The sequence below is a fragment of the Volvox carteri genome (genome assembly GCF_000143455.1).
Source record: "Volvox carteri f. nagariensis unplaced genomic scaffold VOLCAscaffold_45, whole genome shotgun sequence".
In the NCBI taxonomy this organism is placed as follows: domain Eukaryota; kingdom Viridiplantae; phylum Chlorophyta; class Chlorophyceae; order Chlamydomonadales; family Volvocaceae; genus Volvox; species Volvox carteri.
Genome location: NW_003307588.1, coordinates 663757 through 682065, shown reverse-complemented (window position 1 = coordinate 682065; position 18309 = coordinate 663757). Strand labels below are relative to the sequence as shown.

Sequence of the window (18309 nt, the reverse complement as noted above, 5' to 3'; positions counted from 1 at the left end):
TGTATAGATTCCAATCTTGTCTTGACACGGCTGAACTCCTGCCGGTGAAAGCTACCTGGGAGCTGAACCTGCTTTTACAGTAAAGGGGGAACTTGCTGCCCAAAACTTTGCCGACACGAGAATTTATAAGATGCATCTTCCTAGTTCCATTCTTCTATTCTGAAAGGGATTGATGCGTGGTATTGACAAAGACCGAACCGAAAGTGGATTCCGCCCCGCAAGCCTCGACGTCACTAAAGAATACAAAAGTAATTAAAGATGTCTTGGGCTTTACCTCCAACTAAGGAGAATATGAGGGGTCGAACTTCATCTAGCGCGTTACCATATGGCTCAAAGATGCTATCACAATGCCAACATGTGAAAGCACGTATTGTATTAAGGAACTTGCTAGGATACACGTGATTCCTACCTGCTTTCGTGTATCAAAGGTGCATGGCAGTACAGGGGTCCATCGGCTAGACCCGTCGCCCCCGGAGACTCTTCCTGTTATCTACTTACCTTCACAGATTCCGGTCCGTAATTTGTCCATATATACAACAACATCGTTCACCCAAAGCCGACCTCCGTCGCACGCCGTTCACGTTGGGCTATGCAACCAAGGTGGGCCTGTCCATTTCCTGCAGCTCCGATTGCAACAGGACATTCCGTGCGGCAAGTATTCCACATCCGATCAGGCTGTAAGTAAGCTGTACCACAATTTTCGGCCTTTGGAAAAAAGGAATAAATTGAGGCCGACCCGTACATTTTCATTTCTCCTGCCAAAAACGTCCATCGCTGCCAGACTGCTCCGTAGTGTGCAGACCTTAGTATTTGCAATCAAAGAATAGTTTCCTTGAGTAGTTGCTGTACCGATTAGGGGTCGTACAGACGGAGGGTTACCTGCAGGCAGGAAAGTTGTGCTTGCTTCCGTGGAAGGGGGCGAGCGACTTTGCTTCTGAACACTGTAGGTTAGGGCAGAAGCCGCAGCCGAAACCTGTCAGTACTGACGCTATGAAATTACTCTTTCCGTCATCACACTCCTGCTAGCTAGCCCACCCTCTGCTAGCCCTCCACCCTCCCCTAGCTGTGGTAAGGATCGATATCAAACAAAATTGTCACACCATCGCTGCTCCATTGAATTAATCATAGCCATGACCCATTCTCTGGAGGTGGAAGCCGACGAGCTGGATTCCAATATGCCCAAAGTGATGGTGGTCAATGAGAGGTCGATCGTGCCAGAGTGCATGATGGACAGGATTTCAGAGACACTGGTGAGCATCCTGACATTGCTCTTTGGCAGTGTCAGAATTCATGGTGCCTGGCCAGTAAACAAGAACACTCAACCGACAACATGGTCGCGCGTTTGCGACGACCCATGCAGCATCTTCGCGGGCGGGGCGGAATATGGATACTTCAACATCGATGCCATGCGAATCCTGCTACATGGTGATGTAGCTGCCACTGGCACCATGTCGATCGTGTGACAACAGACACAATCTCACAGCTATCCACAATAGCAAGTGTTTACTCCAAGCGTGACGGCGTTCTTGTGCTTGCAGTCCTATGCCGTACAGACTGGCCTGCGAATCAAACGGGGGTCAAGTGGCTGCACCGGGGCCGAGCCCCTTTTCGGCTTTGAAAAGCCACCCCCCTAGTCCCTCCAATTCAACGTGATTCGAGCTTGCCACCACCAAACACAATCCACACGCGGACACGCCAGCGATTAGTTGTCCACAGCATCCTGGCAACCTGTGGGTTCTTTCTCTTATGTCAACTGCGCACTCCCATATGAGGAAGACCCTGGAAGCATGTTCGACGAAACACATAACCTGTCTGTGCCGACATGCAAAGGAAAGCCAAGCGCAAGGACTTCCTAGTCCAGCAGGCACTGCCTGCACGACGGCATCCGGTACCCCCAACCCACCCTCCGAAACGTGATGAAAGAGAAGTCAAGTGCAGAAATGACCAAAAACATGATTCCCGAGCTAAGGGAAACGGCGATACCCTACACTTGGAGAGTTTGGAGGTTAAGGAGGAGCACAACCTTTTTCTGGTGCACAGTAACCTCGTGCTTCCATTGCTTCCCCCTCGAAAGCGTGACAGAGCACTGGCCCGCAGGCTGCTGGGGTTGACGCTTGTACGGCACCGTACGACAGCAGGTGTTACAAGTTACCAATGTCCCGCGCCAGTGAATGACTCCCAATCCAATTGACACGATAAGGGATTAATAATTGTGGTAATCATAAAAATGCCGAGATTATAAAAGCCCAAAGCTTCAAAAGGTTGCGTAAATGCAGCCCTAAGCAGCCCCCTAACGGTTCACCTAGGGCCCCGTGGCGCTCAAGTCGGCATGGCGCTGTAGCCGCTACTTAATCGTTCGGTATGAAAGGTACACAAGGGGTTTGAGAATACTGGCATGTTAAACAAAGGTCAAAAATGGCCATATCAGCAAGGTCTTCTGGGGAAGCAAACATATCGGTATGTGTGTGTGTGTGTGTGTGTGTCCCACGTAGGGTTAAAGTAATAATCCGATATAACTAAACTACGTCTCCAAGTCAAGCCCTTACCAAAGTCTGGTTGGCATCAGCACACGAGTGCTCTTCGACGTCCCCACGGGGGCCTCTATACCGGTTTACTCTCACTTGCGTAGTGTATGTGCCCCTCGGCATATGCCGCGGTAACAGTACCGCGCCGCATAGCTTCGGAAGGCATGGAGCTAGCGTGCCGAGCCCGAAAGCATGGTCAAGCATGAAGGCCGGCCAACACTCGCTGCCAGCGTCAGCAGAAATATTTGATGAAGTGGTGATGTGATCATGTTCATGACGGCTGGTTATGCATATGAAATTGTAGTTAAGCACCAACAATTTCCACAGCGCTACCAAAGCTTACGCACGCGCTTCGTGTAGTCGTCCAATGCAATACGCCGTTAGTGCTTTGCGTCCCAAAAAACATTCTGAAAGCCGCTTCGAAACCACGTCCCATCGTGGCATTATCGCCGGCCCCGCCCAGTCCACTCCGTCACATCGGCAACTTATAAATCATACCTAATCCGTATTGTAATCAAACCTATAATCTCCCTTATCAAAACTAATGTCGAATAACAGCTTATACTTATTACCTGCCCCTCTCGCCTGCTCGTTGGGGTCACTGACGTCCTTTGTCCGTGCCATCAGTCACACACGGTCCGCCCGTCTACCCGTCCGCCCTTTGTGTCCCATGCTATGCTCGACCATCAAGCCGCACATAACGACCGCCAACCAACCAACCGAACACTCTCAGGCGCCATCCTCTTTCCTACAAGCCAAACCCCAGCCATCATCCACCAAAAATCACCCGACAGCTCGACATCGTACTCCTTTACGCGGCGACAACGGCCTCCGCTACCGCGGGCGGCGCAGCAACACGTGCGTCCTGCAGCCGGAAGAACGTAGAGTTAACCGCCGCGACCCACACCACCAGATCCTTTGCATGCGCCAGCGCTAGCTCCACCCCTGGAGCAAGCAGCACGATGCTGCCGCGTGCCAGCGCCAGCGCACTCTCCAGCTCCGAAACTGCCTGCAGCGCGTCTGGTAGCTGTCCCGAAACCGTGGCCTCGGCCTCGCCGTGCTGTACGAGCAGGATGCGCGGGCCCTCGCTGGCGGGCAGCGTCATCGCCTTGCATCCAGGAGCGCTTTCGGAGCCGCAGTCGATGCGGTGGATCTCAAACTCTTCAAAGGGCGGCTGGTAGACGGTGATGCCGGTGCCGGCTGGGCTGCCGGTAAGGACGTCAGGCAGACCTGCAATGACAAGAACAGTAGTGGCAGCAACACATACAGATGTAACAATAGCAGATGCCGCTGCAGTGTATCGATTTCACTGACCCTTTTCCCTCGCAGCTCTTTTTTCCCACCTCTTTCTCACAAACCTCCTGGCCGTTGCATCCACACATCCCCACCACCATCACCTCATCTCCTACCGCGCTTCCCTAACACCCCGTCACGTTCCCCCACCGTTCACCCACACGCCCCCCGACCTTGACGGTACGTGAGCGACTCGCACAGCACATCGGCATGCTTGAACTTGGGCGTAAGACCGGCACGAATGACGTTGTCTGAAGCCGCCATACATTCCACCAGCTCCCCGGCCAGGTAGGCGTGGGGCTCGTTGGCGGGCAGGTAGATAGCGTGGCCATCGGGCAGCCGGACCTGAAAGAAGGCAACCCAAAGGCATAAGGGGAAATGGGGCCGCGACTGTCTCATGAATATAGAAGTAAAAGGACTGTGCTAGATGGATGCGCCAGCGTGGACAGGTGCGCAAGTGCAAATCTGGGCCAGGGATGGGAACTCAACAGTGAGAAAATTTAAATACCGGAAAGCACTAAAAGCACTTAAGGCCATAGAGTGGCTTTCAGGGGAGGGGCAGGGAAAGGTACGGGTTGGGAAACCCGTCTTAAAGCCAGTAATAGGTCGGAAGAGGCACAACGGAGGGGAAGACAGGGCCAGGAAAGGGTAAGGGAAAATGGCGGAGGGTGCAGAGCGGAAGCGGGCGAGACATGGTGGGGCGGGATGCAAGTCGTTCCCAACACCTCACTTTCGTGTTGCCCCTCTTGAAAATAGCTATTATATTTTCAGTCCACACCGTTGCAGCTCCTCCCACATCGGGTCCGCCAAGCCTCCCTCCTATCTCTGGTCCTCGGTTTTCTTTTCCCCGCGCCCGCTCCAACCCTCCATCTCTCCATGCAAGCATAGATAGATACTACAGACAGTCAGCCAACAGCTCACCAGGTTAAGAAAGAAGGCCGACATAAGGCCCACATCGTCCGGGAACTGCTCGTTCAGGCGCAGAGCCAGGGCCTCATGAGGGGTCAGTTCCTCTCCCGGTGCGATTGCCTTGAGCCGCTCCACAAGGCCCCGCACGGCCGCGGTAACGGCCTCCTGGGGTGCGGTCATCAGCGCTGTGAAGGCGGTCTTAAGCGCCTGCACCAGGGCAGCAGGATTGTAGGCGTGGGCGTTAGATTGGGTGGGTTAATGAAGGGCTGGAGAGCTGAAAAAAAGGGGAAGGGGAAGGGGTCCTCTTCCTGCTTGATCCTACGATGGCCCGCTCTCGTCTTGAAGCCAGAGCCAGCCCCCATCGCCAAGAGAGTCGTGCCGCGGGCTAGCTATTGAACGTGCATTTTGCAACGCGTGGTGTGCTTTTCAGCAGGCCTTTTCAGCCTACATATATATGCGACTCACCTGTTTCGCCGCTTTGGACGCCGTCTCGTCGTCCTCCTCTGCGATGGTGGTGGGCAGAGCGAGCAGGGCGTCCACGTGTTGCTGGCCCACAAGAAGGGCCAGCTCCGGAACCCTACGGAGCCGCTCCTGTCATGGAGCGCGGAAAATGGCGAAAGACGCAATTAGGAGAAGTGACATACGGCTTGACCCAGATCAGGAAGTGAGATACGGCTTGACTCCAACCAGATGGCAAGAGGTAATGAAGCAGATCGGACAACTAGGAATAACTTCACTCAGGTCAGGAGGACACAGATGGCTGGCCCTTGGTCGGGAGGACAGGGATGGCTTGACCCACATGAGAAACCTTTCTGAAACCTGCCGCCTTCACATCGCTCCGGAACCTATGAGATATGAAACACGCCGTTGCCTGAGACCACTTTTCGGTGCTCCTAGACCTGGCACACCCTTTTGTACCTGCAGCTCGGCAATGCTGGCAAAGCCGCACAAGGCCTCAAAGTCGCTCAACGCCAGTGCCATCTCCGGCTTGTGATTGGGATCCGCGTAGAGCTGTGGAAACAGAAGGGGACGCGGGCGGTGAAGGGGTCGGGGCAGCCGGAACTAAGGCAAGTGGGAACGGGTCTCTATCTTCTACCTCTCCAGAAGGAAACATTGTCCACAGCAAGAGCATACGCATAGCGAGCAAATCCCGAGCAAAAGCATAGCAGCAAAGAGAGCAAGGAAAAGGTAGCGCACGCAAGTATGTGGTGCACCCGCACCGCCGGCTAAAGACCATGGGAAGACCTTAACAAGCGACAAACACCTGCCTTCGGGTGTTCTTTGTGCAGCCTCTCCGCCAGTGCCTTATCTGGATGAGATTGGATGGAGAGAGCCTTGGCGACACTCAGCACCTGCACTAGCATCAGTAGCCGCGTCAGGGTCAGGTGAAGCAGCAGGAGCAGCAATACAACAAACAACGCAGTATTGATAAGTTAATGGCGCATCGGGTCAGTTGGCGGTAGCAAGCAGCACCTGCAAAGCAGCGGTAGCGGGCAGTGGAAGCCGTGGCAGAGCAAGCAAGCAGCCTCAGCTAGCGGGCAGGCAACCCTCTCCACTCGCGCTTAGCGCAGGCTTCTGAACTACCTAGTTTAGGCGGTGAGTGGAGCACCAACCCGCGGTGGACAGGTTGCGGATCGCCCTTTGCTGGAGTACTTATTGAGATCACATGCCTGCTTGCTTAGGCAAGAAGGGATGCAAGAACTGGCTGGCAGGAATAGTTGGCGGCCGCAGGGCTGCGACAAGGCATTTGGACGGCTCGGCAAGGCCATGCTGGGGCTCCAGTACGTCTGAACGCCTTAGAGCTCAAACTCTCCGACCTTGAAGAGGTAAGGGAGTTGGTTGCCGAAGTTCTGCACGACCTTGTCCCCAAGGAGTTGCGGGTACTTGTCCAAGCACGCCTGCAGGCTCTCGCCGGTTGACTGCAGCTTCGAGGGGCAGTTGGGGTGCGCGCCCATCCTGATGGGCAGCAGGGAGACCAAGGGTTTCTAAGCAACAGAGCTCCAACCGCAGCCTATACGGGAAGTCCGACAGCCTCTGGCTCACCATAGCTCAGCAAATGGCTTCGACTCGTCAATTGCGCTGCCGTTTGCTTGCGCGAGCTTGGCAACCTATGGCATAGAATGCGCAGAGTCAATAGATATCAACGGTGTTGCCGTGGCGCACAATTCTGACAAACTGTTGCAGCTGCGTCGATGAATGTTGCTCACCTCACTCTCGCTAGCCTTCCTTCCCCAGTCATAATTCTGAGCTGCGCATCTGAGTTGCAACATATTGATTTGTGAAGAGAGAGAGAGAGAGAGAGCTATTGTGGATGCTTCGCGCTGTGGTAAATGTGCAACAATGGCGGGCAAAAACAGAAGTACTTTGCTGACGATTGAATTTTGGCAAACGAAGCAATAGATGTATTCAGTGATGGAGACGGTTAATGGCGGGCGCCTCTCAATTGATTACGACTGCGCACTCATGCATCATGTTGGTCAATTCCCATGGCGATCGGCGCACCCAACGGTCGCATCGAGGCCGCTAGGAAGTTAATAAGGCTTGGAATGTTCTTTTCGGAAGTGTTGGAATTTTCTGCTGCTCTGTGCCATGTGGCAGTTGCGCTGAAAGTCACGCCGTGGCAGCCATGCCTGTACCTGCAACCAAGAATATGAAGCAAGTGTGCGTTGATTCTCGATAGGTTTACCCATAAAAAAACTGGACCCGAATTGTGAGCCGAAAATTCATCGATCTACATCGATAAACATAAAACCTCGTGCCTAAGCTTGCTATCCGACACGCCCTGACACGCGCACGTGCTTAAGCTTTAACCTGACGGCTTGCTCCGCGGCAACATTACTACTTGAAGCCAACCAGATGCGGCCTGACAGTAGTAGCTGCCAAGAGCTGGCCTGTTCTCCAGCCTCTGCAATCCACGCTGCTTTTTCGCTTTTCCTTGTATCCCCAGGTAAATAGAATGTTAACCGCCAAATAATCTTGGTATCATGTTTTTTAATTTCGTATTTGTATTACCGCATCGCACATCTGCACGCGAGTAATGCCCACCACGTGCATATTTCGTCTCCAAAACAAAAAAACAAAAAATACGTTCTCTTACCACAGCTCAAACCTGCAGAAGGTACAAGACCCATATCGGAGACCCATTACGTCCCCGCTTTTCTCTCCTTTCCTCGGCTAGTCGGATCCATCATAGTGCAGCCCAGTGAGGGTGGTTCAATTATCCCCTCCACAGCTCTGACCGACCCCCGAGGCCATGGCTTCAAGCGTTTGGCGAGACCGGCTCACCAGTATTCTCTTCCATCATTACAAGAACGAAAATCAATATCGACCATTTGTAGAAAAAACGTTCTTTATCTCCTCGTGTATCTGCGCGGCAAGAGCCGCGCAGCTGAACACTGTTTCCGTCCCACCGACGGCCGTACATCCGAGAAAACCAACATTATGGGCCTCTAGCAGCCCGCACAAAGCCCTTAGGATTTCTTATCACATCGCAGACAGCCTTCCCCGCCAAGACGTATCCCTGCCGCGCGTGAGTGATAAAGCGCAACTATGTCGCCAAACGCGCATCGCGCAAACTGGGTCAAGCAGCCGCCAAGCGAAAAAAACAGCTTAAACCGACGCGTTGCATTCCCCCTCCCTCTCCTCTTTTGGCACACACTCATGCAGACCGTCCCAGCCCTGCTCAACGGATTTCACCGGTGCCTCTATCACATCGTGACAAGTCGATAAGATACAGAACTCGCTCAGTAAGAAGATCAAACGTCACCGACTTACAAAACTCTAACTCCAAGCCCGCCAGTGCATCCCTCGGTCGTTGCACCTTGGCTGCGTCCCTCTCCACCTCATCATCAAAGCGCCTGTACAGCCTCTCTCGAGGCAACTATTTGCCTCGCGATATTGCCTTGCATCCTGGAAGCGGAAATCATGTGAAGCCTACCGGCAAAGAAAGAGCTAAATGTTTCTTTCTTTCTCTCTCTCCTCTCTCCCTCTTTTCCATCTTCTCTCGGCCGTATTAAGGTCTTCAAACCATCGTGACGATGCCACGTGACTGTCCATCTTTGCATCATTCCAGCGCCTTTCGAGCCATTGCTATAAACCCCAGTCAATGCCCAGTGGCCATGAACACAAATCCACAAACCTGTGTTATTTAGCCTTAGACTCCATCTGCCTCCAATTGTGGTCTCCAACATGCCCTTCAAGTGACAATAAGCCCGTCACAAGTCACAAGTCAAAAGGAACGTTGGAAAGTTCCTCTCCTCGTCGAGCTAGAAAGCAAACTCACAACGCCATACAATGCCGTACGGCGTGCTTTGCCGTACAGCTGTACCACTGTTATATTGTATAGGTTCATGACTGATCCCTCTGGCATGAAAGCCACCCCGCCCCGATGCCAATGCCCGGTTGCCGAAGCAGACGACCTTCACCTCGTGTTTCCTGATCATGCCAGAAAGTGACTCTGTACGATTGATTGTACGACGCCGCGACCAAGGCATATGCCGACCGTCGATCGTCGACCTCTTGCGCTTGTATATATGCATGCCCTCTTGCGCCAATCCGCTAGCGACGGACTTCCAATGGCAGCACAGCAGCACACCAGCCATTCGCAACGACACACTCCGCCAATGGCAGCACCGCCGCAAAAAACTAAAAAAGTGTGCAAGTGTAAAACTGAGTGCACTGATTTGGCGCCAAACTTTGGCAGTGCCATTAGACCAATGACGAGGAAAATGTACTCTCTCGCGCTGTGAGCGGTAATGGCACAGAGTAGAGTCTCGACCCTCGAGTACATGGCGTCATGAGATTTGTACGACGGCCGCGTCGGAACCGCCACCAAGCCAAGCCCCGGCCAGCCAACCGATATATAACCGCTGCAACCGATTTTCACGACACCACACGACGCGACACGCTTTTTTCCCAAGATTATCAAACAAGCGGGATCAGTTTCAAAACTACACACAGCTCCATCTCTCAGTCCGCTCCTAATCACAACTCAAGCCTTTTGCCTAGCGAACATAAATTATCTTCTTCAAAAAGGTATGCCGTACGCCGTACACCCGTCGTACATGCACTTACTACGCACCCTCCTCTCACGACGCAAAGCAACTTTTTACGCTGACGAAAGCGAATAAGACACCACCGTGTGCGTGGACGGCGGAGGGCACATGTGTGGTCGGATGCAGTACGAAAAGTACGGCGACGGCGTAGTTGTACGACAGCGATGGCGCGACCGGTTTCCCTCAGTCCTGCTTCGTGAGGGGGTCCATGGAGCCGATGACGAAGAGCGGGTGGTTGAAGCGCATGGTAGGGCTGCGGGGGGCCATCATAAAATGGATAGCAAAAAGGGACGTGGCACCGGGCACAGGTTAATACCTCAATTCGAATGATGCCACGTAAAACGACCACATCTCAAAATGAACAAAATATATCCCCCGCTCTTTATTGTATATAGGGTCTAGTAAACTAGACCCTATATACAAAAAACAAAAAACAAAACAACAACTGCAAAGGTTTCGTTTAATGCTTGCAGGTGGACTTGCGCGCTTTATAGCCACCAAAATGATTCAAAGAACCATTTCAAAAATACCCCCCCAAAACGGGTCAGGAAGCCCCTCACCTACACCCCGTCATCCGGGCACACAGTCACAGAACCCTCTAGGAGCCGCAACCACCTCGCGGTACACCCCTTGCCGTACTGCATGTACTGCATTTACACACTCGCCGTACACCACCTCGCGCCGTCCAATTTACCTTTAAACACACACACACACAACTCCTCCTCTCCCACCACCTCTATCCCCTCCCCACCCCTCATATTCCGATCCGGTCGCACCCCGGACCATCCCCCTCCCCCCTCCCCACCTACTTTGGGACCAGGTGGTCATCCACAGTGATGAGTTTGACTACGCCAGCCTCCTCCATCACGTCGCTGTAGCCGGTACGAGGGCACTGGCTCACAACCACCTTGTCGCCCGACTTGACCATACCCGCCTGCTTAGCCTGCCGGGGTGAATGAAGATGCCGAATGAAGAGCGGGGTAATAAGCGCAGACCAGGCAGGGAAGAAAAAATGACGGAGCTAATATGACGGTAAAAGAAACAATCGACAATCAAATACCAAAACCCGAAATAACCCGTCATCACGTTCTGAACAGCTGCTTACACCGCACTATTCGGTGTGTGCACATATGCGTGCGTTACATCACCTTCTGGAGTTGCGTTACACTCTCCAAAAAGGTGCAACCTAGGGGGGGGGCCTCCTACATATATCTTGTGTTCAAATGGCCCAGAAGCCTCCCACTCTGTAACAATTCAATTCAAATGAATATATCTTGAGAGAGCAATGGGGGGGGGGAGACCTTCAAAGGGGCCGCAGGCTATGGGGGTCCTAATCATGTCTAGTCATGTGCGCAAAACACTACACACCTAACAATTCTAAACTTAGCTGCCATCTGTGCTCGCCCACCGTGTAGCTGATATTGCTCATGTTTTACTTTTAGTAACAGCCCTACTTACTAGGGCATATTCCACTAAATTATTTTACCAATGCTTTCTTGGAGATAAAGTGGCGGAGCTAAGAACTACTCTTAAGAACTACCAAGGACTACCAAGAACTACCAAGGACTACCAAGAACTACCAAGGACTACCAAGAACTACCAAGGACTCTACGCGCACAGCAGAGACCTACGTAGGAGATGGCATAGTCGAGTATGGCGCCGCCGGGGAGAGAGAAGTCGGGGTCCGCCATAATGGGCAGCACACCGCGGTACAGGAGGCACTGCCGCGCCTGCACCTCGCCCATCAGCGTCCACTTCAGGCCGTCGGACTTGATGTCCGGGCAGACCACCTGTGCCATGTCATGTATAGGCGAGGGCAAAAGATGGGAGGGAAAGGGAAAAAGATGGGAGGGGATGGAGGAGGAAGAGGAGGAGTCTTGTCTGAGGGAAGCTGAGCCTAGCTAGAGTCTTGTCTGAGGGTATATAATTATTGGAGGTGAAGACACGCTGGTTGGTTACGATTGATGGTGTGCTTTTTGTCATGGTTTTGTCATTATTGTACATTGAGATGGCATGGGAAGCGGAAAATGGGAAATGGAAAGTGGGAAAATTAATGACAGCTCGACAGCAGGGTGAAGGGGGGTATAAAAAGAGAGGACGAGGAGGAGAACCGAATGGTGCGGCAAAGAAGCGGCAGAACGACGCGCGGTAGGAAAACACAAAACGTACAGAGTACGGCAAGTCGTTGTGCTGGTTGCGCCCATGTGTCACAAAATGCTCATCATGCTTTGCACCGTTTTTTTGTGCTCGTACGTAGTGTCGTACGCAGGACACCGTACTACAAAACCATCCATCCACCTGCGGATTGGGCTGCACCGCCTGAGCAGCCCCCGCGGCCGCAGCGGCAGCCGCATCTACTCCGCCGCTGCCGTCCTCCTCCCCCCCGTCAGAGGAACTGCGGTTGTAACCCGTACTGCTATAACGGTCGTTGTTATGAGCCCGTGCGGCATGAGGGTCACCGCAAACCACCTTTTTCAAAGTATTTATTATGTATGAAAAGAAACCCCAATGTGGCGGTGGCATGGCGGATGACGCGTCATGGATGAAGGCCGTCGTGAGTGTGTTCGCGGACAGATAGTACGGCGCAAGGTACGGCGGTATGGTGACGGCGACGTGACGGCGGCGACCGCGGCGGTTTGTACGATCCGCGCGTGGGGTGGCGGGTAGTGATGGGGTGGTGGGTAGCGTAGGATGATGATGGCGGCCGAGAAGGCGACGGCAGCAGCAGCGGCGGCGGCGGCGGCGAGTGCCCCAGGGAGGAGGAGGGCCAGCGGGGCAAGGGGAACAGCGAGGTGTTGTGTACTATATAGGCCTGAAGCGCTGGTTTAGGCCCTAATTCGGCCCCGGAGCGGCTCATGGATGCATCCGCCGCCGCCACCACCGTATTCCGCCCACCCGCGGTGCCGCCAGTCACTCACTACTAACTAAAAGAGGGTGACGTCACTCGTCGCTCGTCTTCTGCTGTACACGAAGCAACCGCCGCTGCCGCCACCGCCACCACCATCGCCGCCACCGCGCCACAACCCGTCCTCACACAAACCACCGACCCCTCGACCTCCCGAAACCCCAACCGCACCACGTAACCCGCGCTTCCACCACCGCCACCACACCATTACCCAGCAACCTCCGGGGAAAACACGCGCAATGCAATGACAGCGTAGATGATAGCCGGACAGGTTTAAAAAGATGCCGTACCGTGAGGATGGGCGACGCGGGCTTGTATTTTGCGACCAGACGCGCCGTCTGACCCGTGACAGTGAAGACAATGATTAGCGCGGCGTTGATCTTGGCGGCGGCGCGTACTGCCGATGAGGCGAGTGCCTCCCTCTTGCCCAGGTTGGGGTGTAGCGTGTAGCAGCCAAAGTACTCCATGAGGGAGCGGTAGTACGACTGGTTGTCGAAGCACAGCTCAGCCTACGTAATAAAAATCCAGGGCGAGCAAAACAAAACATTTGTTGTCGCAAAAATATTACTTCACGTATTATCACATGTACAAGACTAAAAATAAAAAAATGGAAATCTTTTGAAAAAAATACCAAAGAAACTAGAGAAAAAACACGGGAATAGGAAAACACGCGGCGATCGAGTAAAATATGTTCAGCTCTGTTGAGACACTCGCACAGGTAGCTCGCCCACCCGCACAAAATAAACAGGATCTCAAGCTGGGCCAAACCCACACATTCGTCTTTTCCATGCCTCGCCTCTTTTACCTGATCTCCCCATTCTTCCCTCCCTTCTCCCCCTCCTTCTCCCCCTCCCATACACACAGAGTCGCGCACACGCGGAGACGGACCTGCTTGCAGATGGCCAGCACCGTCTGTACCGTCTGTACGGGGTACTTGCCACGGAAGGTTTCGGAGCCCAGCAGAATGCCGTCCGCGCCGTCCAAAACCAGATTGGCCACATCGGTTGCTTCGGCACGGGTGGGGCGAGGTGCGTCTGGAAGTGTAGAGTGCGGTTGCGCGGTAACCCCGGGGGAAAGGAGGGCGGGGAAAGGTGGGCCGAGTCGAGAAGGCGCCAGGTTTTATGGTTTTATGAACGTTTGGAACGTCAGCCTGTGGGCTGCGAATTTCGAATTGACCACTAGGAATTGACCAGTAGGAAGAGCTTAGATAAACACACACACACACATACCGGCCGTCGTTCCCGTTGCATTACGGTTAGGTGACCCCTGGCCAGTGTCAGGGCCCCGGAGCGATATGCAAAGAAATATATAAACACACACACTCCCTCACTCTTACAATGCCTACCTAGAAGACATCACCGCGTCCGGCCTTCTTCGTTCACCCTCAGACGCACACACAATAATGTCTAGCGTAATTACGCTAAACAATGCAATAAACACAGCGCCGCCCCCACCCGTTATATATATGTTACTAGGGTCTAACGAGGCCCGCAAGGCGCACCTGTCATGGTGTCCACGACACGCGTCACCATCACAGGCTTGCCCGCCAGGTTGCACGCGCGGAGGAGCTTCTTCTGGGCCAAAAACATCTGGAGGAGTCCACAGACAGACAGACAGACAGACTGGTAGGTAGGTAGGTAGGCACACGGGCCGAAGAGGTTAGAAAGCTCAAACAGATTAGACAGTTAGCCTTTCGCTCGACTTTGTATTTTTTAATCTTCATACAAATCTGTCAGGCCGAATAGCACATATGACGCACACGTTTCTTAGCTTGTTCGCGCATGTGTGTGTGCGTGTGTGCACCTTCTAAAACGTGACCACCTGGCATCTCCATTAGACTCGGGACCCTCCGCCCAATTCGACTCCCCTTCACGGTAACCATGAATCTTCCCTCTAGCCCCCTCCCCCTCCAGCGCCCAAAGCGCGCACACCACATTCAGTGACGCACGCAACACACACATACAGACACACGCACACATACACACACACGCACACATACACACACACGCACCTGATTGCGCCTCCTTTCCCCCCCCCACAAACACCACACTAGGACCACACACCGCCCACCGACCCCCGAAACCAATTTCTCTGGATTTGGAAAAAACACGCCGGGCCCTAGAACCCAACCGGCGACCCCCCCCCCGCACACGCTCTCATCCTCCTCACCGACCCTTGCTCCGAAACCCCCCAGCCCACTCCCTCCCCCCCCACCTTCTCCGCATCCAGGCAGATACCGAGGTTGCCTCGCGACAGCAGTACGGCATCGGCGGCCTCCATGACTTCGACGCTGTTGAGCAAGCCCTCCATGTTCTCTATCTTGGCCATGACGCGAGTCTGGGCAAGACCGCAGCTGAGGAAACGGGGGAAAGGACGAACCACACACGATTGAAGCTGCTGCCAGGGCAAGGAAACGGGGGACATGCAAGCATGTGGCGATGTGTAGTCTAATGATCGGAGCAGCAAAGCCGCACAGAAAACCACAACCCGAGCCGCTCTTGCTGCTGAGATACCAATTCCATTCTACATTCTTCCTCCGCCGCTTGGACAGCTCGATCTCCCCGCACGCGCACGCATACACGCGCACCACATACATACATACATACATACATACATACATACACACATACATACACACATATGGCAGGTGGCTGGCACAAGTAACATACATACATACATACATCCAAACGCAATCTCACCTGTCCAGGACCTGTCGTACCACCTTAATATCCGCGGCGTTGCGAGTGAAGGACACCGACACGTAATCAATCTTGTTGACACTGCCCCACTGCCGAATGGCCGCAAGGTCCGTATCCGCCAGGATGGGCGCCTCGTTGCGCATGTGTGCAATATGAACCTGCGACGGGGGGGGGGGGAAATGGCAAGATGGCAAGGTGCAAGAGGGGGAATCCCTTCCTCGGAGCTACTTGGAATGCTAGCGTAAAAGTAGTATCAGAAGTCCCTAGTTGGTGGGATAAGCAGGGTTATGAACAAAGGGGGACATACACCATGAACGCGGTGGGCTGGGGGGGAGGAGTTGGGGGGGGCGGAGTTGTTACAGCCCGTCCCGTCGTGTGGGGCCCACTCGCGCTCGGCTTTACGGTACACCGGCATTTCCATTTACCCACCAGGGAAACGAGCTAGGTATTCCCATTACCATGCGGCATACAGCAAACGCATCTTTTTATGAGGTTCACATAGCTGTTACCTTATTTTAATCAATCTGATTTTTATCAAACAATTCGGTAATGCACAAGATCAAAATTTTCTTACTGTATTGCTTTTGATAATAAAGTATTGTCACCGTTACCGCACATCGGCGAGGACCGCCAATCAACCGCCAATCATCCGCTGGATTACGTCAACCCCACTCAGCATCGACAATAAATTCGCTGCCGAGCCGCATGCGGCTCTTTCGACTACCTTCCCATTCACCCTGGCAACCCCGTTTGGTCCATGTGAATTGTGGTGGTATAATGCCGTATACATGTCGTACATCACCCCTCCTCCTCACCGTCAGTGCCAGGCCCTCTAGGACGCAGCTGTTGTTGCACGTGCACACCGCCTCATCCCCGCGAACCTGAAGACACGGGTGCCACAAGTGTATGTTTGTGTATATTTGGGGGGAGGGGGGGCCCACACAGAATAAGGAACAGAGGACACGAAAAACACACAACTTGTCATAAAGGTGTGCATCATGCGGTGCATCTGTTCGTAACATGTGGTGGGCCCACTGGACAGGGAGGAAAGTTCCCCCACCATCGCGGCCCCCAAACTACTGGCCTTCTCCCTTCCTCCCTCCCTCCTTCCATCCTCCCGCATTCACTCCCTTTATCGCTCTACATACAAAACTCACCGGGGAAGACCAGGGCCGCACATCACACCCCTCTCCCTCCCTGCCTCCCTGGAGCCAATTTCACTCGACTGTGCTTCGTCTCTCTCTCCCTCCCTTCCCCCCCTCCCTTCCTCCCTCACTACCGCGCTTTTCCACTACATGCTCACCAATCCATCCCGCCCCCCGCTCCGAAGCCCTCGTCACGTCGCATGACTCCGAAACCCACCCAACACGAAACTCCAGATCCCAAAATACCCCACCAGCCACACGACATCCCTTCCCCTACCACTTTAAAACACATCCCACACCCTAAAACCGCAACCTCTTCAGCATCCCACATCAAGCCGAGGCCGTACGTAACACCGTGCACATCCCCACGCTTTCCACTTCCAGTCCACGCAGCCTTAAGAAGAACAACACGTCCAACACACCCTTCACACTCCCACACCGCAATACCGACCTCCTGAACGGTCAGGTACACGGACGACGTCTCTGATCCGGTGAAGAGGTACTGTCCCACGAAGACCTGGCTGCCGGGTGCCAGACCCGTACCAGCCAGACTGGGGTAGGAGATGGGCAGCGTACTGGCTGAGGCCGCCACAGACTTGTCGCACGTGAGCGTCAGAGTCTGACCCGCGGTGAGGCTGATGGGCAGCTCAGGCCTGGGAGAAGTCCAAGATAAATAAAAGAAAAGGTATGGGCCATGTTGATTATCTGAAGAAGTCAATTCTTAGAGGCGGTGGAAAGTCGTGAAGAGGAACATAAAGGAGAAAAGGATGAAGAGGAAAAATGGATGATAGGAATGGAGGAGGGACATTATGCCAGCGACCGTTTGCAATAGGGTTGCGTAAATTCGCAGAATGAGGGATAGGCTGGTCGGGATGGAATTAAGGTACAACCTTTTTAAAGGCGAACGTTGGAGACAGAAACTTCCGTTTCTGGGTGAAGAGTGTTTGGCGGCCGTGTGGGACATACCTGTTCAGGACGATGATTTCAGGGCCCATGGTGTCAAGCATCGTGCAGCACAGGCGTTTGGTGTTGCGCATTGCGATGCGGAGATTGTCCAGAGTCTCCTGGTGATAATCCTGTAAAACGCATAACGCATAGCAACAGCGATGTTTGCGGTGTCAGTTGGTTTGACAGGCGTTGAGCCCTCGACGCCCAGTTAGACATACTCACCATACTGCCCCAGCTGAAATCGAAACGCGCCACCTACAGAAAAAAGGAAATTGAACGTGAGGGGAAACTAGGCGCTAGTCGGGCTTCGCATTTCGACTAGAGACAGCAAGCAAAACGCCATTGTACACGTAGGCGTTACAGACCGTCATGCCAGCCAATAGGAGCTGCTCCAGGACTTCAACGGTGCGAGTCTGGGGCCCGAGAGTACATCCCAGCTTGGTCGACGCAGGCACGCGCAGGTCCTTGTCCTCCTACAGAGCGCAGCTCGGCATTCGTCAGCTCCAGCGACAGAGGGCGTCGGCGGCGCATATTCCCCTCACCTCGAGAATGCTAAGGAAGCTCTTTGGAGGATGGAAGAAAGACGTATGGTGCGCCAACACGGAATCCATGGCTCCTTTCGCCCTGGGCGCCTGTGCGCCGCACTGTTCTCTATAAGCGTTTCGAACCTAAGACAATTAACAGCCCAGATGCACACAACAGAAAGTAGTGACGCAATGAGTACCCAAACTTAGTACCCTGTGAGGCTTTAAGGGGCACAGCCACGAGAAACGGTCGTCTGATCGTCTTTGCCGTACAACAGTCCTCGGCTTTTGGGACAGAGCACTCGTT

The 18309-nt window shown here is 53.7% G+C and overlaps 3 protein-coding genes across 3 annotated transcripts; 1 reads left to right on the top strand and 2 right to left on the bottom strand.

Moving 5' to 3' along the window:
• Positions 1-347: 347 nt before the first annotated feature.
• On the top strand, positions 348-1463 carry VOLCADRAFT_95626 (uncharacterized protein; the record flags this gene model as incomplete). Its single annotated transcript, XM_002954749.1, has 3 exons — positions 348-512; positions 624-677; positions 1149-1463. The coding sequence occupies 3 exons, from the start codon at positions 348-350 to the stop codon at positions 1461-1463; spliced, it is 534 nt and encodes a 177-aa protein (XP_002954795.1).
• A 1873-nt stretch (positions 1464-3336) lies between these two features.
• VOLCADRAFT_65163 (uncharacterized protein) lies at positions 3337-6997 on the bottom strand (the record flags this gene model as incomplete). Its single annotated transcript, XM_002954698.1, has 9 exons — positions 3337-3755; positions 3992-4163; positions 4740-4925; positions 5193-5318; positions 5646-5738; positions 5990-6079; positions 6545-6683; positions 6771-6835; positions 6935-6997. 9 exons carry the CDS (start codon positions 6995-6997, stop codon positions 3337-3339), a joined length of 1353 nt encoding a protein of 450 aa, XP_002954744.1.
• A 3589-nt stretch (positions 6998-10586) lies between these two features.
• On the bottom strand, positions 10587-18170 carry pyk3 (pyruvate kinase; the record flags this gene model as incomplete). The annotated part of the gene is made up of 13 exons (XM_002954697.1): positions 18021-18170; positions 17844-17951; positions 17701-17733; positions 17497-17606; positions 16982-17183; positions 16201-16266; positions 15386-15543; positions 14901-15039; positions 14188-14275; positions 13575-13720; positions 12977-13195; positions 11413-11571; positions 10587-10724 (listed from the first exon to the last, which is right to left on the bottom strand). The coding sequence occupies exons 1-13, from the start codon at positions 18087-18089 to the stop codon at positions 10587-10589; spliced, it is 1635 nt and encodes a 544-aa protein (XP_002954743.1). The 5' UTR covers positions 18090-18170.
• Between the last annotated feature and the right edge of the window lie 139 nt (positions 18171-18309).